At 39.6% G+C, this 26,665-nt stretch overlaps 1 protein-coding gene across 1 annotated transcript; it reads left to right on the forward strand.

The window, feature by feature from the left end:
- The first annotated feature begins 872 nt into the window (after positions 1-872).
- On the forward strand, positions 873-22,440 carry LOC138350031 (uncharacterized). Its single transcript, XM_069300278.1, has 3 exons — positions 873-974; positions 10,458-10,641; positions 16,234-22,440. Exons 2-3 carry the CDS (start codon positions 10,461-10,463, stop codon positions 20,397-20,399), a joined length of 4,347 nt encoding a protein of 1,448 aa, XP_069156379.1. The 5' UTR covers positions 873-974; positions 10,458-10,460; the 3' UTR covers positions 20,400-22,440.
- Positions 22,441-26,665: the final 4,225 nt, after the last annotated feature.

Consider the following 26,665-nt stretch of genomic DNA (forward strand, 5'->3'; position numbering starts at 1 on the left):
TATTAAGATATTGAATAAGGTAGGACTGAGGACACCACCCTGCGGGGTGCCTAGTTCAAAGTCTCTTTTTACACTTCTATGCCCCTGGAAAAATACAGATGACTTCCTGTTGGATAAGTAACCCCTGATCCAACAAAGAAGCCGACCACCAATATTCATTCTTGCAAGCTCACTCAAGATAACATGTCTATTTGCAATATCAAAGGCAGACTTAAGATCTAGGAAGGTGGTATATGACTTTTCAGTGTGCAGGGTAAGAAAGGTGGTGATGCAATGATGCACACTCCTTCCATGCATGAAGCCATATATCTGGGGGGATAGCATGGTTCTTATTCTATGGAGGAGACGGTTTAGGACCATTCTCTCGAATGTTTTGCAAATGCAGCTAGTAAGGGAAATTGGGCGGAAAGCATTCTCTTGATTTGGCTTGGGAATTGGAATGATTATACTGTTGGTCCAAGAGTTAGGAAGCTCCCCAGTAACATAGCTCATATTATACAGCTCAAGTAGGGGATTCCCTGGTACTAAAGGGAGCAGACGCAATATGTCATAAGTGATACCATCTTCACCGGGGGATGTGGCTTTGCCTTTGTTTAGGGCCGCGAGTAATTCAAACTCAGTAAATGGCACGTTGCATTCATCTTCCTTGTGGAGCATGAAGTCAACGAGCCTAAGGGAAGGTTAGTATTGGAAAATCTGCAACATTCAAAAATATGAAGATTTACAATTTGTGTAGAATTTACGAATATCATACAGCTAGAAAAGTAACAGCATAATTAATTAAAATTTAAATAAATTCAAGAGGTCTTTTAAGAAATAATTGTGTGGCAAGATTTATTTTGCATTTGTTTTGAAACAATGTCAGCAATGTTTTGGTGGTGTGGTCGGCCATCTTGGCGCGCAGGTTGAACGCTACTGGTCGAGTGGAGAGTAATTTGGCCTCCCTGTGGCCACGCCTCCATCTTTGACCCGAGGTGAGTCGCCTGAGGTCAACGAGTCAACTAATTGTCTTCCCCGTATAGCTGTCACTGAGATATGGGCTAGGAAGATGGTCGATACCGCTGAGTAAATGTGGCGGAGTGAGGTGGTGGGGTAATGTCTCCCGAAGATCACAACCTCTGCACTAGTTATCAAACTGTTTTATTTCTTATTGTCACTAGGATAAGGGTAGGGTAGTTTGGGTCGTGGTAGTGTGGGTGGGTTGGGTTAGGTTAAGGTGGTATAGGTATGGTTAGGTTTGCTTGGGATACAGTAGGTGAGGATAAGGTTAGGTCAAAGCTAACTTAGGATAAGGTTGGCTTATAATTGGTTAGGTTATGATTTGTTAATTTAAGTTTATTTGAAGAGTAGTGACGACATAAGGTCACTGTGTCGGGCACTAAGCAGTCCCTGTGGCGCAGTGGTAAGACACTCGCCCGGCACTTCGCAAGCGCTTTGACCTGGGATCGTATTTTGCCTGGGGAGGATTGACTGGGTGCCAGTCCTTAACTGTAGCCTCTGTTCACCTAGCAGTGAATGGGTACCTGGTTGTTAAACGATTTGGCGGGCCGTATTCTGGGGAAAATTAGGATCAAGGGGCTGCCTGACATAAATATATTGTATATATTTAAACAAATATATATACAGTATATTTATATATACTGTATAAAAAATATATATTTAAATATATATTTAAATAAATAAAATAAAAAAATCAGACTTTTTCTCGGGTCCTAGATCCTACTCGGTGTTTGATGATCTCATCAGCTGCGAGCTCGGCTTTTGTAGTGCGACACTGAGCAACTGTGAACACTTTAACAGGGGTATTGTGCTGTGGGGGGACGGTTGGTTTGTCCATGTGCGTTTCTCGGGCTGGGTCATCTCGTTCATTATTTTTTAATTAGCTTTTAACTGTTTTTGTGGACCCAATTAGCACTTTTTCATGAGTTAACTTAAGTTAGCTTTAAAATTGTTGGTTATATACTGGTGATAAGTGCCAATCCCTTGGCTAAATGCTTTCTGCTATTGTGTGTTTTAAAGTCTTGCTTTTTGTTATGAAGTGATGACATGTCATCGCACAATAGTGATGACAAGTGCCATCTGTGCTCCATTAAACCAGGTTACGGTCAAAGTGTTCATGGGCAGTTCGACAAAGCATATTTTCTATTTGTAAAAACTGTACTGTATATGATTAAGTTAGTCTGTTAACTTTTGTTAAGTTTGGTTAGGTTGGCTAAGGTTAGATAAGGTTTTTAAATTTGTTGGCAAACCATCTTGGGAATAAAATGTAACCTAAATACACTTAACCTAGGTCTAATCTAACCTTATACTTAACGTAATATGCTTTGAGTTTGGAACACTTGTTTTAGTGGGCAAGCACCAGCACTTGAGTTCCCGCGGCACTTGTTTGACATCATCTTTTTTATTCGTAATTCATCTAATTAGGTGTTGCAAGCTCTGTTTGATTATTTTGTTGCTAAAAGCATCAAATACAGTTTAATTATCTCTAACAAAGTCTGGAATTCTTCATCCTTATAAAGTGAGCAACCTAAACATTGAAGTTTGTGGGCAGCACAAATACCTTAGATTAGGTATCAACAAGTGACAATGTAAACAACCTACATCATAGGTTAAAGGAAAGACTTAAACCCCTGAATTCAGTTACTGGTAAGACTATTGGTATCAGTGTTCAATATGCTAGACTGTTTTACTTGTTTATTAGATACCTAGATGATTATCTTGCCCCCGGCACACAATGAATTTCTCCACCTGACGCCACCTTATGGGCACCTGACAGCTGGGTGGACAGCGCTTCGGATTCGTAGTCCCTGAGGTTTCGGGGTCGATCCCCGGTGGAGGCAGAGACAAATGGATAAAATGTTTCTTTAATCCTGATGCTCCCGTTACCTAGCAGTAAATAGGTACCTGGGAATTAGACAGCTGCTACAGGCTGCTTCCCGGGGGGTGTGTAACAAAAAGAAGGCCTGGTCATGGACCGGGCCGCGGGGACGCTAAAAGCCCCGAAATCATCTCAAGATAACCTATATTTTAACTAACTAGAAGTAATGCAGAATGAAGCCATAAGGGCAATTCTTGTTGCCAATTAGTTGGGGACAGGAAGCAATAGGGGAAATTAAATGTCTAACCATTTCTGTCTTGCCCAGGAATCAAACAGAGCAACTCATGCCTTGTATAATAGATGGTTGAGTAAAAAAGCTTACAATCTCATCAAATCGAACATACTGTATCTTTTAAAAGTAATCTACCGGATAACTCTATACAGTATCTGTACTCCCACCAGTCGAGTATCATACATACACACACACACACACACACACAAACATACGAGTGATACAGAGGTGTGAGAAACAACTACATGGCAGTGAGGAAAGAGGCAGAAAGAAATTTTGAAAAACGGATAGCAGACAAATATGAAACAGAACCAGGCCTATTCTATAAATTCAACAACAAATTGCAGGTAAAGGATAATATTCAGAGGTTGAAAATGGGAAACAGATTCACGGAAGATGAAAAGGAAATGTGTGAAACATTAAACGAAAGGTTCCAAAGTGTTTGTACAAAATGAAATCTTCAGAGAACCAGACACACTAAGAATTCCAGAGTGCAAACATAGAGCACATAAGAGGTGCCTAGAGATGAAGTATAAAAAATGCTTAAGGAGCATTTGGTCCAGTTGGCACAAAGCAGTTGGTCCAGATGGAGTTTCACCATGGGTTCTGAGAGAATGTGCACCTGAGCTCAGTATTCCACTTCAGATTTTTCAGGCATCCTTGTGTACAAGAGTCCTAGCAGATAAGTGGGATAAGGCTAACATACTTCCAATCTACAAAAGTGGCAGCAGGGAAGATCCCCCTAAATTATAGACCTGCATCATTGACAAGTGTAATAGTCAAAATATTGGAAAAAATCATAAAACTAAATGGGTAGAACACCTGGAGAAAAACTATATAATACAGACAGTATGTTTTCGATCTGGAAGATTCTGTGTAACGAATTTACTCAGTTTCTACAATCGCGCCACAGATTTTACAGGAAAGATATGGTTGGGTTGACTGCGTCTATCTGAACCTAAAAAACTCTTTCAACAGAGTTCCACATAAGAGGTTATTCAGGAAACTGGAACATATTGGAAGAGTGACAAGTAGGCTTCTATCATGGATGAAACATTTCCTGACAGAAAAATGAGGGCACTGATCAGAGGCAATATATCAGGTTGGAGAAATGAATGAATAAAAAAGAAAAGAATAGGAGAAATGAAATGTTCCTGAATAAAAAATTTGAATTTGAGTGTCACAAGTGGCATACCACAGGGTTGAGGTCTTGCTCCGGTAATGTTCATTGTTTACATAAACGATCTACCAGATGGAATACAGAATTATATGAACATATTTGTTGTTGATGCTTAGATATAGGGAAGATAAGAAACTTAGATGATTGTAAGTTTTATGATCAATGATATTGATAAACACTTCCAAAGGATACCTGATAATCCAGGCTGTGATTCATACGTCAGGCTGCGAGCAGCTGTGTCCAACACGTCCAACAGCCTGGTTGACCAGTCCAGCAATGAGGAGACCTGGTCGACGACCAGGCCATGGGGACGCTAAGCCCCAGAAACTCCTCAGGGTAACCTCAAGGTAACCTCTAGGTAAGGTAATGCCCTTCAAGAAGATCTAGACAAAATAAGTGTATGGAGCAACACTTGGCAAATGGAATTTAATGTGAATAAATGCTATGTTATGGAATGTAGAATAGGAGAACATAGACCCCACACAACCTATAAATTATGTGAAAAATCTTTAAAGAAGTCTGATAGAGAGAGATCTTGGGGTGGTTCTAGATAGAAAACTATCACCTGAGGACCATATTAAGAACATTGTGTGAGGAGCCTATGCTACACTTTCTAACTTCAGAATTGCTTTTAAATACATGGATGGAGAAATACTAAAGAAATTGTTCATGACTTGTTAGACCAAAGTTGGATTATACATTGGTTGTATGGTGCCTATATCTTAAAAAGCACATCAACAAACTGGAAAAGGTGCAAAGACATACAACTGAATGGCTCTCAGAACTGAAAGACAAGAGCTACGAGAGGCACCGCCACACTGCACAGTGTGCTTTGAGGTGCTTGATCGGGGGTGTGCAGAGCACCTCAGGGGGCTCGTAGGTATAGGGTAGGATTCAAAACTCTCGCGGCTATACAGGGTTCACATCAGCTTCCTCAGGGCTCTTGTAAACAGATGCCATTTTAAAAAGAAATCGTGAGCAACATTCCCAGGTGTGAGAGCCTCGGTACTGAGTGAGCCACCAGGGCTGGCGCATGCAGCATGAGTTCACAACACTGCTGTTCAGCTTGTGACCACAGCATCGCCTAAAAATGCCAAAATATTCAGTACTGTATATGTAACTGGTATTATTTAGCTGCATGATAGTACAGTGGAACCTCGAGTGACGAGACGCTCATTTTACCAGCATTTCGCGTAATGAGAGAGCCACTTGCCGATAATTGGTCTCGATTGGCGAGCGTCCGCTCTATTAACGAGAAAACCATGTGGTGCTTCCTAGCTTTCCCTCTGGTTCTCCCAAATTTTCGGACACCTCCGACGATACAAATAATTTTTTTTTTTAAGATACTAATGATGCGTGGATGTAATGGGGTGACTGCTGTAATGTTGCAAAGCATTGATTTTTTTTTTTTAGACAAAAATTAAAAAAAAAAAGAACAAATTTTAAAAAAGAAAAAATGTCATAAAGGTTTGTTCAATGTACATCAGGTAGACTGCTTCATTACTTTAAAAATCGAATATCATATTGATGTTTTTTGGTGATGGAACGGATTAATTTGATTTCCATTATTTTAAGTGGGGAAATTCGTTTCGAAAGACAAGCGTTTCACATGATGAGCTCGGTGTCGGAACGGATTAAATTCATTAATTAATCGAGGCTCCACTGTATTAGCCATGATAGTATTACAGAGGAGCCTGACTGTGATACACTTGTACAATATTCAGATATCATTGAACACAATGCTGTTCAAGATGTTCACAGCACTAGCCACAGCTAGTGCCACAGCACTACCATTGTTTGGTCCATCTAAGAATTTTAAAACAACTTCTCATGGTCCTTTACTAAATAAACGTGTGGAAAATTATTCATTTATAGGATTTAGTGACCAGGATTCTGATATGATAATGGCAGCATTGTGGTGAGAATTAGCGATGTGCCTAGTATGGTGGGAGGAGGAATCTTGGTGAGGAGGAAGGTAGCGTAAGCTGGCTGGTGTGTGGCAGCCACTCTTGTTTGGACTTGCCATACCTGCCTAGTGGTTCGCTATGGTGAACACAAATGTAGATTCTTATATATAATGTGTGTGTGTGTATGTAGCGTTACAACAGCAAAAGGAATATGTTGCGAGGAGCCATTTTGGTAAGGGAGAGAGGGAGGTAGCATCAGCTGGCTAATGTGTGGCATCCACTCTTGTCTGGACTCACCATACCAGATTAGTGGTTCGCTATGGTTAACACAAATGTAGATTCTTATATATAATGTGTGTGTGTGTGTGTATATAGCGTTACAACAGCAAAAGGAATATGTTGCGAGGAGCCATTTTGGTAAGGGAGAGAGGGAGGTAGCATCAGCTGACTGTATGTGGCAACCTCTGTTATTGTCTGGACTCACCATACCAGCTTAGTGGTTCACTATGGTTAACACAAATGTAGATACTTGTATATAATGTGTATATATACAGTGGAACCTCAGCTTACAAATTTAATCCGTTCCCAGAGATGGCTCGTAACCCAAAAATTTGTAAACTGAAAAAAATTTTCCCATAAGAAATAATGGAAAATGAATTAATCCGTTCCAGACTCCCCAAACAATTAACTTCAAAGTAAATTTTATGCATAATTCACCTAAATCTTCAATAAAGAAGTATATACAAGTTATTTCTTACCTTTACGGATAACTCCTGTTGGCGTATGGAAGACGGAGGGGAGGGAGGAGAGATGTTACTGTTTCGAAGGGGAGTCCCCTTCCATTATAACATTTTTTTTATTTATTTATATATGCTCACAAGTTGTTACATTCTTGTACAGCCACTAGTACATGTAGCATTTCGGGCAAGTCCTTAATCCTATGTTCCCCGGAATATAATCCCCGCAAAGAATCGTTTAACATCCAGGTATCCATTTTACTGTTGAGCTAAACAGAGGCTACAGTTAAGGATTTGCACCTAGTAAATCCTCCCCGGCCAGGATACGAACCCAGGACAAAGCGCTCGTGGAATGGAACACCAGTCGAGCGTCTTACCACTACGCCACGGAGACTGTACATCAGGCAGTGATGACTTCTCTGGGGGTACACTCTCTGGCACGTTTTGCCTGCATACTACTGGGACCTGCCTGTGACTTACTGCTTGATTTTCTCATTAGAAATCATTCCATAGAAGATTGTTTTTCCCTTTTTTGTAACACTTGTCTGTAGTGAGGCATCACATTGTCATTGAAAAGGTTAATGCAACAGCCTACAACAGCTTTCTCTGGGTGAGTCCTTTCAATAAAAGTTTGCATTTCTTCCCACAGCCTACACCACTTCCTAATTGTTGAGGAAGAGACATTCTCTACTGCCTCCTCCCCAGAATACAGTTACTCAGTTGCCTCTTGTTGCTGCTCTTTTTGAAGGGCTAGGAGTTCTTCAGTGGTCAGTTCTTCACTGTGTTCCTCCACCAACTCCTCCACATCAGCACCATCCAACTCCAAGCCCATTTTCCGGCCCAGAGTAACAATTTCCTCAACAATAGGCACTTCAGGTCTAAGCTCAAACCCCTCAAAGTCTAGTTCTGAAACACATTCAAGCCACAATTTTCTCCAGCCAGAGATCATGGTTCTTAGTCACTTCTTGCCAGGCGCTTTGTCAATGCGCTTTGTTAAAGCACTACAAATGTTAAAATGGTTTTTCCAGGGCTCTTTGAGGGTGAGGTTTGTGGCATCAGTCACTTCGAAACATTTCTGGAAAAGTGTCATAAAGGTTCTTAAAACTGGATGTGATTTTCTGGTCCATAGGCTGAATTAGAGGAGTGGTGTCGGGAGGAAGGAACTTTACTGTAACAAAATTAAATTTGTCCAACAATGCATCTTCCAAGCCTGGAGGATGAGCAGGAGCATTGTCGAGGAGAAGCAGGGGCTTGAGTGGCAAACTTTTCTCCAGCAGATATTTTTGTAGGAAGGGCACACCACATCATTCACCCACTCCGTAAAAAAAATTGCTTTGTCACCCATGCCTTACTATTAGCCCTTCACATCATACACATTTGGCTTTTCTGCACATTATAATTTTATGAAAACCCTTGAATTTTCAGAATGATACACAAGCAAGGGTTTAATTTTCAAATCGCCACTCACATTACCACACAGCACAAGACTAAACCTATCTTTCATAGGCTTGTGTCCGGGCAATGACTTCTCTTCCTGGGTAATGTATGTCCTTTTAGGCAATCTTTTTCCAGAATAGAAATTCTTGTCACAATTAAACACTTGTTGCGGTAGGTCTCCCTCATGCTCTACAAAATCTTTAAATTCGCCAATAAATCTTTCAGCTGCTGGTTTGTCTGAGCTGGCAACCTCCCCATGCCTCACATCACTATGAATACCACTTCTTTTTCTAAGTTTCTCAATCCATCCCCTGCTTGCCTTAAACTCCTTCGAATCTGCACTCGTTCCAGGGGTTTTCTTTACAAGGTCTTCGTGCAATACCCTGGCTTTCTCACAAATGATGGCCTCTGAAATGCTATCACCTGCTAATTCCTTGTTGTGTATCCAAATAAATAACTTTTCAGCGTCCTCAAGTGTTTGTGTTCTTTGTTTCGTGATTGTTTTTACACCTTTTGCCACTTTAGCACTCATAATGTCCTTTTTCTTTGCAAGTACAGTGCATGTCATTGACATGGATTTGTTGTACTGCCTAGTTAGTTTAACAACACGTGTACCATTTTCATGTTTACGAATGATCTCTTATTTTTCCTCTATGGTCATAGTCACATGTGTTTTCTTGGCTTGAACCTTACCACTGGCTTTCTTGGGACCCATGTTGAGATATATAATAACAAATTTTATGTTCAAATAGCCAAAAATAAAAACTGTAAATCTTTGGAAAGAATTCAGGCACGATAGTCACTAGGCAGGAGGCACTGGTAAACTGAGGCGCGATCGCCGTACCACCACGTGCTAGGTCGGCCCATACGTGTATCAACAAACTTGTTTCCCGAGGAAAAGTTCGTAACCCGATTCAAATTTCCTGAAGAAATTGGGCTCGTTACTCGAAAAATTTGTAAAGAGGGGCATTCGTAAGGCGAGTTGTCAATGTAGTGTAATAACAGCAAAAAATGTTGGGAGTAGCCAATTTGATAAGGGAGGTGTTGGTGAGGGTGGAGTGAGGCTGTCGTCTATCTGCTGTGTCACTTGTCATGTAGTTTTTGTGGCAACTATATTGTTTGGACACTATACCAGCTTAGTTGTACAGTTATGGTGAACAAAACATGTACATACTTATATATATAACTTGTGTAAATAGTGTAATAAAAGTAAACAGTATGGTGAGAGTAGGAATGTTGGTGAGTGGTGTTGAAGAAGGGAGGCAACATGTTAGCAGCACTTTTTAGCAGTCGGCCACTACTGTTGTCTTGTGACTCCTCTTGGTCAAATCCCGGGTACGTCGGTCCACATAACACCGCATAAGTACAACAGCCAACACACTGCTTACTACCGACGATGGCCACTTGTCCTCGCAGGAAACAAGTCGGGAGTGCTGGACTGCCCAAGGTGAACTGAATTCCAAAGTGCAATAGACCCCCAACATCACCTCTGTGGACTTAATAGTCATTAGCCAGACAAAGTATACAAGGAGAACATAGGATGACAGCCTTTCATCGGGGGAACTGTAAATGTAATCAAGTGCACACTCTAGAAGGCGTTGATATCGTTACTTCCTCACCAGAGGTCGGCATCATCGACCTCATCTCGTAATTTAGGTTCGAAACAGGAGCCTTTCACAGACGTCACACCTCTGCCAACAAATGGCATTGTCTTCATCTTACTTAATGCTTTGGAGTTGGAGTGCAGGTTCATAGATGGCTTTGATATCGTCGCAACTCACACCAGCAACGGTGTTGATATCATAACAATGATACACAGTTTAACATGCAAACACTGACAAATTAAACTAAAATTAACATTAACAAAATGAAACAAACTGATATTTTAACTAAAACAGAGCATTTAGACTAATAACAATAAAAGCTAGACTTTGTGTACCAGTCATTGCAGGGGGGAAATGTTGATATATGCCTATATAAAATATATATATACACAGGCTGACTGTCCTCAACAAAATTAATTATTAATTATTATTCTTTGAACACACCTGTTTTGTTTTCTTTGAATTTTGAAATTGTTTTTCAGAAAATGGATGATATTTACATGCAGATAGATGAAATTACCCCAAGAACAGCCATCCGCAACCAACTGGAAGTTCTTGACCCAGAAGAAACTCCAGCACCAATCAGGAAATTACCAATCCGTCAACAAATTTCTAGAAGAAAACAAAGTGAAGGGGGAGAGAGCAGTGCTGCAAAACGAATTAAAGGTGTGTAGACAGACTTACTCTCGTTGTTTGATTTGTCTTTAAAAGGCATTTTTACAACAAAAATGAAATTTAACTAATGTGTAGCTTTTTTTTTTTAATTAATTAAACTTTTAAGCTCAGGATAATGCAGTGATGTAGAATGTAATCAAAGGGTTACATCAGCAAACACTAGTGATTACTGTATGTTATCTATCTTAGTTCAGCAAGGCGCATGTATCTATCAGCACGGGTAATAGTCACACACATAATTATCTAGGGTTAATAAATACCATGCATTTAATAGAAAACCCAGGATGCTTCTGGTAGAAACAATTCAATAAACAAAAAGTAAAAATGTATATAAAAAGTATATATAAATGTCTAGTTAATCTATCCAGTCTGGACTTTATAGAGCTTATAATATTTAACACTTTCGCCTACCGACGACTAAGGATGGAGTCAAAAGTTTACTAGTTCAATACACGCTGATGAGTAAGGATGGCGTCAAAAATTAAAAACATTTTATTTTGTGAAAATGGCGGTTTTGGACATTATATGCATATACACCTGTAGGGATTTTCATTGCGAACACATTGATACCAAAATGAAAGACCTAGGACAAGAATTGAGGTAATAAAGTTGAAAAGAGCAATAAACATTTTATTGCTCTTTATTAGCACTCACTGGGGTAACGCACCGTCACTTTCTCTGTTTGCTGTGGGTGGTACGTCGGGCTTTTGGACTTTATATTTGCATATACACCTGTAGGGAATTATATTGCGAACACAATGATACAAAAATGAAAGACCTAGGACAAGAATTGAGGTGACCAAAGTGAAAAGAGTGTACACATTTCATTGCTCTTTAGCGCTCCCGGGTAACATACTCTCACTTTGTCTGCTTTGTGCAGGTGGTATGCTGGGCTTTCGGACTTCACATGCATTTAATCGTGTAGAGAATTCTATTGCGAATGCATTGATATCAAATTGGAAAATCTAGGATGAAAATTAAGGTGACAAAGTTGAAAAGACTATACACTTCTCAGTATTACCGTGCTCTAATGGACGGCCTGGTGCTCCGCCCTGCTCTCATCACCTGCTTTCATCACATCGGCAGGTGGAGTGCACCACGGTTTTTGACAATACAGTATATGCATATACTCCTGTTGGGAATTTTATTGCGAACACAATGATACCAAAATGAAAGACCTAGGACGAAAATTGAGGTGACCAAAGTGAAAGGAGAGAACACATTTTATCGCTCTAGTGTGCTCCCGGGTAACTTTCTCTCACTTTCTCTGTTTGCTGCGGGTGGTAAGCCGGGCTTTTTGAGCTTATTTGCTTTGATGACCAGACCACACACTAGAATGTGAAGGGACGACGACGTTTCGGTCCGTCCTGGATCATTCTCAAGTTGATTGTGATGAGGAAGTAGAGACAGGCAATAAATAGGCACGAGAGATGAGGAGCAAAGTAAGGTGAAGTAGAGGGGCTAGTAGTAGAAACTGCAGAGGGCCTATTGGCCCATACGAGGCAGTTCCTATTATAACCACCGAAAGAGAAGGAGAAAATAATGATAAGAGGAAAGTGAGGGAACGTAGGAGAAGACAATCTCTTGCCCGCACGCCGCCGGCGTGCGGGCAAGCGCCCGGCAACACTGAAATGTGTATACTCGTTTGTTTTCTCACCTTAATTCTCGTGCTACGTCGTTCGTTTTGGTATCATTGTGTTCACAATTAAATTCTCTACAGGCGTATATGCATATAATGTGCAAAAGCTCAACGTGATTCCCCGCAGGAAAGCCTAAAGTTACCCGTAAACGAGCACCAATTGGCACACCGCAACCTAATGTGTATACTCGTTCAGTTTAATAACATCAATTTTCGTGTTACGTTTTTCATTTTGGTATCAAATTGTTCACAGTATAAAGGTGCATATTTTAAAACTAGTCCCATAATAGATCTATAACTGGAATTTTAACAAATATTTTACTTTTGTACGCTCATCATCACAATTATTTATGTCTTTCCAGTGTTCTGACATAAATTTTTGTGTTACATCTTTCATTTTGGTATCAAATTGTTCGCAATGTAAAGGCGCACATTTTAAAACTAGTCCCCAAATAATAGCACAATAAATAAAATTTTAAAAAATATTTTAAAATTTTGACCAAAAAGTATTTATAATCTTTCCAGTGTTCTGACCTCAGGTTTCGTGTTATATCTTTCATTTTGGTATCAAATTGTGCGCATTCCAAGGGCACTTATTTTGAAACTATTCCGAAGTCGATCGGATAAAAAATGAATTTTATACAAATATTTTTGTATTGGACACGAGCTGTCCACGGCTAGGACTCGAGAGAAAAAAAATGGACGTGAGTGTTGTCCACGGCCATTGATATTCTTAACAGACATCTGTCCCCAAGACCCCCACCAATTGCTACTGTCCGCTCTGAGGCGACGTGAAAACACCGACGCCTCCTCTATTTCCCCCCAAAGTTACCAAGTCTTATTAATAACTCTTTACTAACACACTATATACTGAAGTAATCACTCAGACACAATCATACCAACATAATATATATATACATTCTAATATTATAACTGAAAGCATAACATTCTTAAAATAGAATTAATAATATAAATGATGCAACAACCTGGCAACACAACACCAGACTGGACAAGTTCTTCCTCACTCACACAGATGCACACGTATGATTTGTGAATAGAACCTGTCCACTGAAGGCAAGCCCTTCCTCGTACAATGGTGTATAATACAATATACAATACTATCACACATTATAAACACTATATATCAGCCCACCAATATATGTACACAATATACAGTCATTCCCCTTATATGCAAAATAAATCCTATTCATCCTGTAAGTATTAGTACAGTGGTACCTCGGTTTAAGAGTTTAATCCGTTCCTGGAGACGGCACGTATTCTAAAAACTCGTAATCCGAAGCTAATTTCCCCATAAGAAAAAATGGGAAATGAATTAATCCGTTCCTGACTACCCAAAAACCTCACTTCAAACTAAATTTTATACCTAATTCATCTAAATAAACCTACAAACTGTGTTCAAGTTATTACTTACCCTTGCTGATGAATGCTGTAGGTGTATGGAAGATGGTGAGGAGTGGGGGAGGAGGAGAGGTGTTACTGTTTGGAAGGGGAGTCCCCTTCCATTATAACATCAGGCAGTGAGAACCTTTCTGGGGTGTACTCCCTGGCACGTTTTGCCTGCATACCACTAGGTCCTGGTTGTGGCTCACTGCTCGATTTTCTCACAACATATCTGTCCATGGAAGCTTGTTTTTCCCTTCTTCGCAAGCTGTCTCAGTAGTAAGGCATCACACTGTCATTGAAAAGATTAAGGCAACGGCCTACTATAGCTTTCTCTGGGTGAGTCTTTTCAATAAAAGTTTGCATCTCTTCCCACATCTGACATCACTTCTTAATTTCTGCAGAAGGGACACTCGCTACTGCTTCATCCTCCTCCACTGGAGAAACATCCTCAGCTGGGTCTTCTTGCTGTTCCTTTTGAAGGGCTTGGAGTTCTTCGGTGGTCAGTTCTTCGTTGCATTCTTCCACCAACTCCTCCACATCATCACCATCCAATTCCAAGCCCATTCGCCAGCCCAGAGTAATAATTTCCTCAACAATAGGCGCATCATTTACAGGCTCAAACCCCTCAAAGTCTAGTTCTGTCACACATTCAGGCCACAATTTTCTCCAGCCAGAGATCAGGGTTCTTTGAGTCACTTCTTGCCAGGCTTTGTCAACGAGTTTTAAAGCACTACAAATGTTAAAATGCTGTTTCCAGAACTCTTTGAGGGTGAGGTTTGTGGCTTCAGTCACTTCAAAACATTTCCGGAAAAGTGCCCTTTCATAAAGTTTCTTAAAATTTGCTATGATTTTCTGGTCCATAGGCTGAATTAGAGGAGTGGTGTTAGGAGGAAGGAATTTAACTGAGGAATTTATTGTATCTGGGCAACAAATCATCTTCCAAGCCTAGAGGATGAGCAGGAGCATTGTCGAGGAGCACGGCCTTGAGTGGCAAATGTTTCTCCTGCAGATATTTTTCTATGGTAGGGCACAACACTTCATTCACCCACTCCGAATAAATAAGCCTAGTCACCCATGCTTTTTTATTAGACTTCCACATCACACACAAACGGGTTTTCTGCACTTTATACTGTTTGAAAACCCTTGGATTTTCAGAATGATACACTAGCAAGGGTTTAATTTTCAAATCGCCACTCGCATTTGAACACAGCACAAGCGTAAACCCATCTTTCATAGGCTTGTGTCCAGGCAAGGATTTTTCCTCCTTGGTAATGTATGTCCTCTTAGGCATTCTTTTCCAAAACAGTCCTGTTTCGTCACAATTAAACACTTGTTGCGGTAGGTATCCCTCAGCCTCTGCAAACTCTTTAAATTCGTCAATAAATCGTCCAGCGGCTGGTTTGTCTGAGCTGGCTGCCTCCCCATGCCTTGTAACACTATGGATACCACTTCTCCTTCTAAATTTTTCAAACCAGCCCCTGCTTGCCTTAAACTCTTTCGTATCTGCATCACTCGTTGCAGGGGTATTCTTTAGAAGGTCTTCGTGCAACACCCTTGCTTTCTCACAAATAATGGCCTCCGAAACACTATCTCCCCTTAACTCCTTGTCGTGTATCCAAATTAATAACAACTTTTCCACTTCTTCAAGCATTTGTGGTCTTTGTTTCGCTATTGTTCTTACTCCTTTTGCCACTTTAGCACCCATAATCTCATTTTTCTTCTTAAGTATAGTGCATATTGTTGATGTGGCTTTGTTGTACTGCCTACAAAGTTCAACAACACGTGTACCGTTCTCATGCTTCCGAATGATCTCTTGTTTCTCCTCTATTGTCATCCTCACATGGGCTTTCTGGCCTTTATCCTTACCACTGGCTTTCTTGGGACTCATGGTGAGATATATAATAACAAATTGTATAGACAAATCACCAAAAATCCAACAAAACACTGAAAATCCGCGAGAAGAATTGATGTGGGGGTAGTCACTGAGCGCGAGACAATGGTAAACTGAGGGGCGGCGGGGCGGAGGGGCGACGATCGCCGAACCACCACGCGCTAGGTCGGCCTGTACGCGTATCAACAAACTCGCGTCCCGAGGTAACCCTCGCGTTCCGAGACATATTTTTCGAGGAAATCCTGCTCATCTTCCGAAAAACTCGCATACAGGGACACTCGCATTCCGAGGTACCACTGTATATATATATAAATAAAAACTTTCCCATGACCAGGTAATACATTTTAACATATTAGAATTGTTTTCATGTGCCATGGATGATATGCTTGCGAGAAAATTTACAACAGGGACAAGTAGTCTGTCAGTGTTAGGGAAATGCAGAAATGAGTTGGATGAGAAATGAGTAATGATTCTAGTGCACTGAGGAAATTGAGCTAGTTACTTTCGGTAGAGTTAACTGGCTGGAGGCTTTTGTTATGGTCACCTTATCAATTGGGAGTTTGGTGGAGAGCATAATATTGATACATTACATTATTTGTTTATATAGTACACACAAGTTGGTTGTTTTGTGATAGTCATCTTTTTTCAGGCAAAGATGACTCGAACCTTCAAAGAAAAGTTCTCACGCGTCGGTCACAGCAGAATGTACAGTCTTCCACTTCCATTCTTGGTGAACCACTCAACGTCAGTAGCATCAAAGGTGTAGACCAGACATATGCAAATTTAAGTGCCTTTGACAGTAGTGACTCCTCCATCAATGAGACCATCGATCTGGCAATGGCAGCTAGATTCATAAAGAGGACACAACATCCTTTGAAGGTCCTTGCTGAACCTGGGATTTCTACTGTCAATTTGAAGAAGAAAACTAAAGTTCTCAATAACAAGAAAACAACTCAAGAATTAAAGAAATCTCCCAAGTCTTACCATATTCAAGATTTGAACAAATCTCCTGAGTCCCATGTTTTATCACCAAAAACAGTTCAAAGGGATGAAAAGTTTGGTGACATGACATATGTTGGTGTTAGCACCAGTATGATGGAATCATCTTCAGATAGTATCGATTATGAGGCAGTCAAGAAAATGCGTAATCGACCAACGAAAGAGGCTTTGGGGAAAAAAGTTAATTCAGAGTCATCTTTGACCCACAGTATACCACTTCAGGAAACTTTAAAAGGTGACATTACATATGGTGAGATTCAGAATAATGTGATGGAATCATCGTCAGATAGCATCGATTATGGTGTAGCCAAAAATGTGCGTTACAGGATGAAGAAGCGAGGCATTGTTCTTGATGAAATTGATCCAGTGCTTTCTGGTCAGAAGTTATCACAGGATGGTAGCCTCTCACACCACTCTGTTGTGAGTGCAGATAGTCCTGGAGATGCACTCAATGACACAAGAAAGGGAAACCCTTCTAAGAAATTCAAGTTTCAGAAAGACAATTCTATACAGAAACAGGAGTCTCCCAATTCTCGGAGCCCTGCTTCAAGAGAAAGTTTGATAACTCATTTAGATAAAACTTATGATTTGGATTATGATGACAGTCTCGAAAATGCTAGAGAGATAACTAGACAAAGGTTTGGCCGTAAGGCTACCTTGAAATTAAATGTGTCGGCTCTGATGAATGATTTAAAAGTTCGGAAGAATTCGGCTGCTATTACAGAAAAATCCCCAGAAGAGAAGAAAGCAGCTTTACTATCAGACTCCTTAGATGGAGGTGAAACAGAATTGGAATCGCCCAAGAGCAAGGTGCCTCATGGTTTGCCTTCACCAGATGGGAAAAAGAGTGGCATTCCTCAGAGAGGAGGAGTGCAGAGCAGCAGCCCTGGCAGAACCTCTAGAGATACTTACAAGAGCACAGCAGAATTTCAGGAGCACATACTTTCCCCTGGAGGTTTTTCTAGTGATAGTGAGGATACTGAACTCCAGACCAACATATCTGCTGCCCTCTTTTCTCTTCATGGTGATGGGGAAGAGGAGAGCAAGGAAGCAAGAGAATCGCCATTTACTCTACATGCATCTCCGATTGGCAGTCCTTCTAGTAATCATGGTGTACTATCTCAGTCGTCATCTCGTAGAAAAGACAACTTCCATAAGAGTTCTGGAAGTGAAGCAACATCCATTCTGATGGATAGTCCCAGGAAAAATAGTTTAAGATTGTCACGTGAGAAAGAAAGTCTTAGTCCAATTATTGGGTCCAGTACTGTAGTGTCTTCTGTAAGATCCAGTCCTAGAAAAAGTATAGGAAGATCTTTATGGTTGTCACCTTCAAAAGACAATCACAGCAGCGATGAAAGAGATTCATTTTCGCTACCTTCAGGGAATAGTTCCAGGAAAAGTATTGGAAAAGATTCAATGTTAACAAAACACAGTACCAGCAAAAGTGTTGGAAGCGATGCAGTGTTGTCGCCTAAACACACTCCCAAGAAAAGCAGTGAAAAAGATTCAGTGTTGTCTCCTGCTAAGCATAATACCAGAAGTACTGGAAAAGATACATTGTCACCTACAAAGGTCAGTCACCCAAGAGCTGGAGAAAATGTGCTGTCTCCTTCAAAGATTAGTCCCAAAAAGGCTGGAAGAAGTGCACTGTCATCTACAAAGACCAGTCCCAGAAGAAGTGTGATGTCAGTTGCAGAGAACAGTTCCAGAAAAGTAGTATTGTCGTCACCTACGAAGACCAGTCCCAGAAAAGTAGTATTGTCGTCACCTACGAAGACCAGTCCCAGAAAAGTAGTATTGTCGTCACCTACGAAGACCAGTCCCAGAAAAGTAGTATTGTCGTCACCTACGAAGACCAGTCCCAGAAAAGTAGTATTGTCGTCACCTACGAAGACCAGTCCCAGAAAAGTAGTATTGTCGTCACCTACGAAGACCAGTCCCAGAAGAAGTGTGATGTCAGTTGCAGAGGCCAGTCCCAGAAAAAAGGTATTGATGTCACCTATGAGGACAAGTCCCAGAAGAAGTGTGATGTCAGTTGCAGAGGCCAGTCCCAGAAAAAAGGTATTGATGTCACCTATGAGGACAAGTCCCAGAAGAAGTGTGATGACAGTTGCAGAGGCCAGTCCCAGAAAAAAGGTATTAATGTCACCTATGAGGACAAGTCCCAGAAGAAGTGTGATGTCAGTTGAAGAGGCTAGTCCCAGAAAAGATGTGGTGTTGTCACCTACAAAGACCAGTCCAAGAAGAGCTGGAAGAAGCACATTGTCACCTACAAAAAATGTCCCCACAAGTGATGGAAAAAGTTCATTGTCGTCACCTATAAAGGATATTCCGACAAGTATTGAAAAAAGTTCATTTTCCCCTACAAATGTTGACAGAGTTGCAATAGACAATAAAACAATTACTTCACCAGTTAGAAATCTGTTACCTTCATTCTCTGGTAAGAGATCCAGTATGAGAAGTATTGTTTTGACACATGAACAGTTTGAAATCCATCCAGAGGAAGCTCTTAAAGCAAAGTACAGAGGTTCAAGAAACTCTGATGGCAGTGCAAATGCAAGCACAGCTGAATCACTTTCTAATAAGGTTAAAAAAACACCTGTTACAGATTCACCAAGAAAAAGTCGGATATCGATGAAAGAGGGAGAACATAGTTCATCTCTTATAAAACCCAAGGAAAAGGCTGGTGCAGAAATGCAAGTATCTTCAGTAACAAAAGACAGTGAAACTTCTAAAGGCATTATCATACCTGTTATGAGTGATTCTAGTGCCTTTTCACTAAATGCTAGTGCCACAGATAAGAATGAACGTATTGTACAAATGGAACTGTCAAATGAAGAAAATGATGAACTTGAGGGTACTTCACACAAAGAAGGTAGGACACGTACATGGCAAAAGAGTGAATTTGTTCAGTATGATCCTTTAAGTGAAAATGTAGATAATCTTGTCACAAAAAATAGTATGCATATTAGACAAAAGGATTTTATTACAGAAGATGCTTCTGATTCTGAGAGTGATGATGAATTACTCTTGCTTCCAGTGTCTGAGCGGAAAACTGTTCGGATCAGACACGGTAGTTCTTTGGTTAGTGATTATACCGGAGCTGAGTCAGAAGTCACAGCCTACCACTTGAATGTTGAAGAGGAGGGTGAAGGTGAGGCCTCGAAGAGCAATGACTCAAGTAAGCAAAAATCTGGTATAAACACATCTCCAAAGCCAGGAGGAAGTACATCTGCATTGGGTACCCAGTCTGAAAGATTGACAACATCCAAAACTAGACAGATGACCATGAAAGAGTTTATACAGAAGCTCGCAGATAAACCAATGCCTCCACCCAGAACTGTAAATAAAGCAAAAGATGAAACTTTGCTGGCCAACCTCCTCAAAGGAGGCAGTTTGTCTACTGTACGCAAACCACCCAGTCAAATTGTTGTTACCAGGAAGACCAGAGAGAAGAAGCCATTGCCTGCTACTTTGTCCAAGAGTGTCACGAAAGAAATATTTACTCACTTTGCCAAGTGCAAAGTTTCCGAAAGTGGCATGAATGCTGTCATGGAGGTCTGTGAAACATTCTGGAAAAATTTGTCTACTGACCTCACAAATATAAAGAATGCCAGAAAAGGACCAGATGAAATACTTTGCCAAGACATAAGGAAACTCATGACTCGACAGGGCCTCATTACCGATGAAAATAGTCTATTTGCTCTGGTGGAGAAGTATCTGCCGGTTGAAGACTGGAACACTATCATTCCTACGGCATTTGCAAAAGGTAATGTCTACCCTCCGGAAAAAGTTATTGAGGATATGTTTAAGTGAGTTCTCGACATTGGTTCACGATGTATTACTGGTCATGATTTTGAAGTTTTCAGCCTAACAGTGTATAGTATAATATAATTTTGTATTGATTTTAAAAGGAAGTTAAAAGCTTCAAAAATATACATTTCCATGGAAGAAATGTATATAATTTTTTATAAACAGGACTTCAAAGTAAAGGATTGATGTGTGTTACAAGTTTATATATATATTATCATTGACATATTTCTTTAAGAAAAAAATAACTTTTATATTATCAAGAGATTAAACTTGTGTGGATTATTATTGTAATCACATAATTCTCACAGTAAATAGTGCTTAATCTTTCCTGCCATTGACATGTTGGCTTCCTCATCTGTTGACCTTTTATCCTTCCTTCACATTGACTTTATTCCTTCCCCTCAATTGTATAATTGTGGTTTATGTATATTGAAATAATCTTTGATTCAGCCACCTGTCATGCCAAAAATATACCTGTAGCTACTATGGGTGCAATGTACAAAACATGGACTGGTGTGTGTGTGTGCACAGGTTTGTGTAAGTACTCTGTTATTTAGTTCGTAGAGAACCTGAGGATGATGGTATCTACTAAATCTAAACTTTTCCTAGGGTTTTTATAATGCATACAGTATTTGTAGTAAATTAGGGCCACGGATCACTTACGTAGGCCTATACGTATTGTTTATGATTAGTCTCCTCCACTTTTGCTCTTCAGAATTCCAATAGGACAAAATGTGACGTTTTGTTTATGGGGGGGTTACAACAGATCATATTTTTCACATTGCATCTATAGTAACTATAGGGTCTTACAGGGTCTTATCATATTTAGAGGATGTTTTGGGGTTTACAAACTTGTTTGTATGATGTCATTGCAACCATGTTATTTGTTTAATCTCTTCCCCACTCCCTTCCCTTTGTCACCTCCCCCCTTGCCCTCCCTCCCATTTCTCTCACTTTCCTCTACCAGTCTACATACCCATGTTTCTTACCATCCCATATTATTCCTCTACCAGTCTACATACCCATGTTCCTTTCCATCCCTTATTATTCCTCTACCAGTCTACATACCCATGTTCCTTTCCATCCCTTATTATTCCTCTACCAGTCTACATACCCATGTTCCTTTCCATCCCTTATTATTCCTCTACCAGTCTACATACCCATGTTCCTTACCATCCCTTATTATTTAGTTTCTCATATATTCATTAAGAGAAAAGTGGGAAGGTATTTGAATGAAACAGAAAATGGATAGAAGAGGTAATTATTGTTTTAATGTTTGAGTAAGGCTTCACAGTAATGTTATTTTATAAATTTTTATTCCATTTATTAAATTGCAAATAATGCTTCATTAGTTCCTTCAAGAAAAATAGGGCATGCATGATTCTGACTTTCTGTATAGGTATTTATAATGTATCCACAGGTTGGGCTGTGGATACAAATGCCTTCCAGTTTTGCTAAACCATGTATGTACAGTAATTTTTTCCCCTTAACTCTTAAATGGCTCGTCTAATTAAAAGCTCTACATATTGGTGCATATAAAAAATAATAATGTTCAGATAAGTGATTTTAAAAATCATATTTAGCAGTTAAAATGCAGGAGGTAAATGCAAATAGCAATTGGAGCTGTTTTAGGCTTGAAAAGAATGCATAGCTGTAGAGGTAGGAAGAAATGGTATTGGTGAGCTGTTGATGTGAAAGGTTAACAGGTACCTGAATGTTGACATTTTATGCACCAAGCATTAACTGTCCACATTTGCAAATTTTGTGATGTAAACATCATTTGTGAACAAGATACTGTACTGTGCTGTAATGCTTATAGATACAAGGTGTGTGCTTGTTTAACCTGGGTTACATAGCCTTCCCAGTTTGGTGCCTTCTTTTCATAATTACTTACTTATTTAATCTGGGTGAATAATAATGCCTATATTTCTTTTTTTCTTTAAACCCAATGTACGTCAACATCACTAAATAGAAAAGAAATTGGTTGGAGTGAAGACAATATTCCTCATAAATAAAATGATTCTTTACATTTAAATAAGTTTAAGCTTGTTTCATTAATAAACCTTGATATTACTTTCCTCTTAAAATATTGTATATTTAAATTGAATACAAATTAAAGGAGCAAAACTTACAACTCAGTGTGATGTCATTGCACATTTTTGTGTGTAATAGTACCTGTAGTAGAAACAATTATGTACAGTTTAGGAAAACGTGTGGTATGAATCAAGATATAATAAATTTATTTATTTTTTGGTAAATGGTTATTGTTTTTTCTGATTGCTTATGCCTTCAAAGTATAGAAAATTTCTAATTATTCCCCTCAAATGTTGCTTTGACTTTTGCCTAAGACAGCTTAGGAATAATGTCTTGACAGTACCTAAAGGTTTTAGACTTAAACAGGTCACAGCTCTAGTTAAAGGGTCATCAGCCTTCAAGATGTCTTCCATAAGCTATCTTAGGCCAAGGTTATAGCAAAGTTTGAGGGAAATAATAGCCATTTTCTATAGTTTCGAAGTATAAACAATTGAAAAATGACACTTCTGTATCCAAAAACATGTAATTTCACAGGTAATACAATGAGTATCAAATCTAGATTAAATATGGACATGGAATAATTGAGATTTTTGTTCTGCACTTCAAAAGGACTAAAAATTTCTTATTGATTGTAACTTTATACCATCCAGAATATCTCTCAAACCCTGTCAATCACACCTTGCACTTGTATCTAAATTTTTATATGATTTGCATGTGTTGTTTGGCACATTGTGACATGTTTAAATTATATGCAGTATTGTACAGCATATTGAAGTAGATTTACCAGCTTTATTACATTTTTCTGAGAGTGCTCCTTGGGCTAATGGGGGTATAGGAGAGCTGTAGACGGTATCCTCCTAGAAAGGGGAAAGTATTGAGTTAACTGCCCCAAAGCCACACCTGAAGTGGGCCAAAAATGTGAGGTAATAAGCAGCCAGCACTGCTGGACTACCAAACCTCTGAGCTCGACTAACCACCCCTCCCCCCCCCCCCCAAGACATGCAGTACTTAAAAAAAAACAGACAGCTGCAAACCTACTCCCTTGGGTAAAAGTGACCATGTCTTTTTGGGAATAAAGTATGCAATGCGTTATAATCTGGAAGAAAATATGACTGTCGATGCAAATGAAAAACCTGACTTTAGGAGAGTACATTATGGCAACCTTAGAAAATTTTTTAGTGAGTATAATTGGACAGACTTGTTGCTAGGCAAGGAAGTGAATGAGATGTATGTCAGGTTTTGTGAAATATATGATAAAGGCACAAAAAAATTTATACCAAAACAGAAGCAGAACTAGGAAACAGGATTGGTTCAACAGAAAGTGCGAGAGGGCCAGAGACCAAAAGACACAAAAATGGAATCAATACAGGAAGAGGCCGAACCCCTAAACATACCAGCGATACAAAGATGCGAGAAACAACTACACGGCAGTGAGGACAGAGGCAGAAAGAAATTTTGAAAAAGGGATTGCAGACAAATGTAAAACAGAACCAGGTCTATTCTATAAATTCATAAACAACAAATTGCAGGTAAAGGATAATATTCAGAGGTTGAAAATGGGAAATAGATTCACGGAAAATGAAAAGGAAATGTGTGAAACATTAAGCAAAAAGTTCCAAAGTGTGTTTGTACAAAATGAAATCTTCAGGGAACCAGATACAATAAGAATTCCAGAGAACAACATAGAGCACATAGAGGTGTCTAGAGACGAAGTGGAAAAAATGCTCAAGGAGCTAAATAAGAACAAAGCAGTTGGTCCAGATAGATGCACCATGGGTTTTGAGAGAATGTGCACCTGAGCTCAGCATTCCTCTTCAACTGATTTTTCAGGCATCCCTGTATACAGGAGTTGTAGCTGATGTGTGGAAAAAGGCTAACATAGTTCCAATCTACAAAAGTGGAAGAAGGAAAGACCCCCTTAATTATAGACCGGTATCATTGACAAGTGTAATAGTCAAAATATTGGAAAAAATAATTAAAACTAAATGGGTAGAACACCTGGAGAGAAATGATATAATATCAGACAGACAGTATGGTTTTCGATCTGGAAGATCCTGTGTATCGAATTTACTCAGTTTCTATGATCGAGCAACAGAGATATTACAGGAAAGAGATGGTTGGGTTGACTGCATCTATCTGGACCTAAAAAAGGCTTTCGACAGAGTTCCACATAAGAGGTTGTTCTGGAAACTGGAAAATATTGGAGGAGTGACAGGTACGCTTCTAACATGGATGAAAAGTTTTCTGACTGATAGAAAAATGAGGGCTGTGATCAGCGGCAATGTATCTGTCTGGAGAAATGTCACAAGTGGAGTACCACAGGGTTCAGTTCTTGCACCAGTGATGTTTATTGTCTACATAAATTATCTACCAGTTGGTATACAGAATTATATGAACATGTTTGCTGATGATGCTAAGATAACAGGAAGGATAAGAAACTTAGATGATTGTCATGCCCTTGAAGAAGACCTGGAAATAAGTACATGGAGCGCCACTTGACAAATGGAATTTAATGTTAATAAATGCCATGTTATGGAATGTGGAATAGGAGAACATAGACCCCACACAACCTATATATTATGTGAGAAATCTTTAAAGAATTCTGATAAAGAAAGAGATCTAGGGATGGTTCTAGATAGAAAACTATCACCTGAGGACCACATAAAGAATATTGTGCGAGGAACCTATGCCACACTTTCTAACTTCAGAATTGCTTTTAAATACATGGATGGCGATATACTAAAGAAATTGTTCACGACTTTTGTTAGGCCAAAGCTAGAATATGCAGCAGTTGTGTGGTGCCCTTATCTTAAGAAGCACGTCAACAAACTGGAAAAGGTGCAAAGACATACTACTAAGTGGCTCCCAGAACTGAAGGGCAAGAGCTACGAGAAGAGGTTAGAGGCATTAAATATGCCAAAACTAGAAGACAGAAGAAAAAGAGGTGATATGATCACTACATACAAAATAGAAACAGGAATTGATAAAATCGATAGGGAAGATTTTCTGAGACCTGGAACTTTATGAACAAGAGGTCATAGATATAAACTAGCTAAACACAGATGCCGAAGAAAATATAAGAAAATTCACTTTCGCCACCAGAGTGGTAGACGGTTGGAACAAGTTAGGGGAGAAGGTGGTGGAGGCCAAGACCGTCAGTAGTTTCAAAGCGTTATATGACAAAGAGTGCTGGGAAGACGAGACACCACGAGCGTAGCTCTCATCCTGTAACTACACTTAGGTAATTACAAACCTCACGGGGCCCGAGGGATAACATTTATGATCCAGTTATATCTAATTGATGAATAACTGACTTGTAATGTTTATGCCTAATTAATTAGTATATATTAAGTCATTTAGATGGAATAAAGATGATAGATTGTGTCTTGTATTTACCTATTGTTATAGTTATAAAAATGAGAGTATTGGTATGCGTATTGTAGGAAGTTTTTTTTTCTTTTTGTCTTAGTTTGTGAGAGGTTATATGCCGACACGCGGGAGCGCCGTATGGAGTCAGGTGGTACATTTGGTTGCCTAAAGGTTGACTAAAGAGGCTGACAGGATGTTGTGGTCAAGGGGAGTACCAACCCTGGCATTGTTGTGAAACGCATGTGATGTTTGCATGAGGATTTCCTTGACCCAGAGATGTGTTGCGGAGCTCTGGAGTTATCCAGTTAAATGTGTGGCTGAATAAGGCTGTTGGCAAAGTATGTTAACTTCCTATGTATTGTTTGGTTATAGTGGATACCCAGTTGCTGAGGAGAAGAGTGCGAGTCACTCGCCATGTGGCGACCATGCGATCTGTTGCCAGCTCACTTTGTCAGTTATTGTAATCCTTGTGTATGTCAGTATTTCAGTTTAATGCTTACATTAGGTAAACTGTTATAAATATACTAATCACCTGCGAGGGTATATTCTCTCAGTAGTCTTGTTTAGCAGTAATGTTACTCTCACAGATGAAGTTAAGCATCTTGTCCTGAGTATAATTTTCTTTTCTGGGGGATGCTTTTTTATACTAGATGTTTTCCGGTTCAATGTTGCATTAAATACATCTACCTCCTTAATTAGATCTCCATAAAATGCTTCTGCCGAAACTGGCTTATAAGTATCATACCAAGACTTAATATGGCCAACAAGACCCCTTAATTCTCCCTCATTAAACTTTAACCTTTTCCTCTGAAGGCAGGCATGCTTTTTATCTAGTTTAAGCTGTATTTGTAATGCAAAATGGTCAC

Source organism: Procambarus clarkii, chromosome 43, assembly GCF_040958095.1.
Source record: "Procambarus clarkii isolate CNS0578487 chromosome 43, FALCON_Pclarkii_2.0, whole genome shotgun sequence".
Lineage (NCBI taxonomy): Eukaryota > Metazoa > Arthropoda > Malacostraca > Decapoda > Cambaridae > Procambarus > Procambarus clarkii.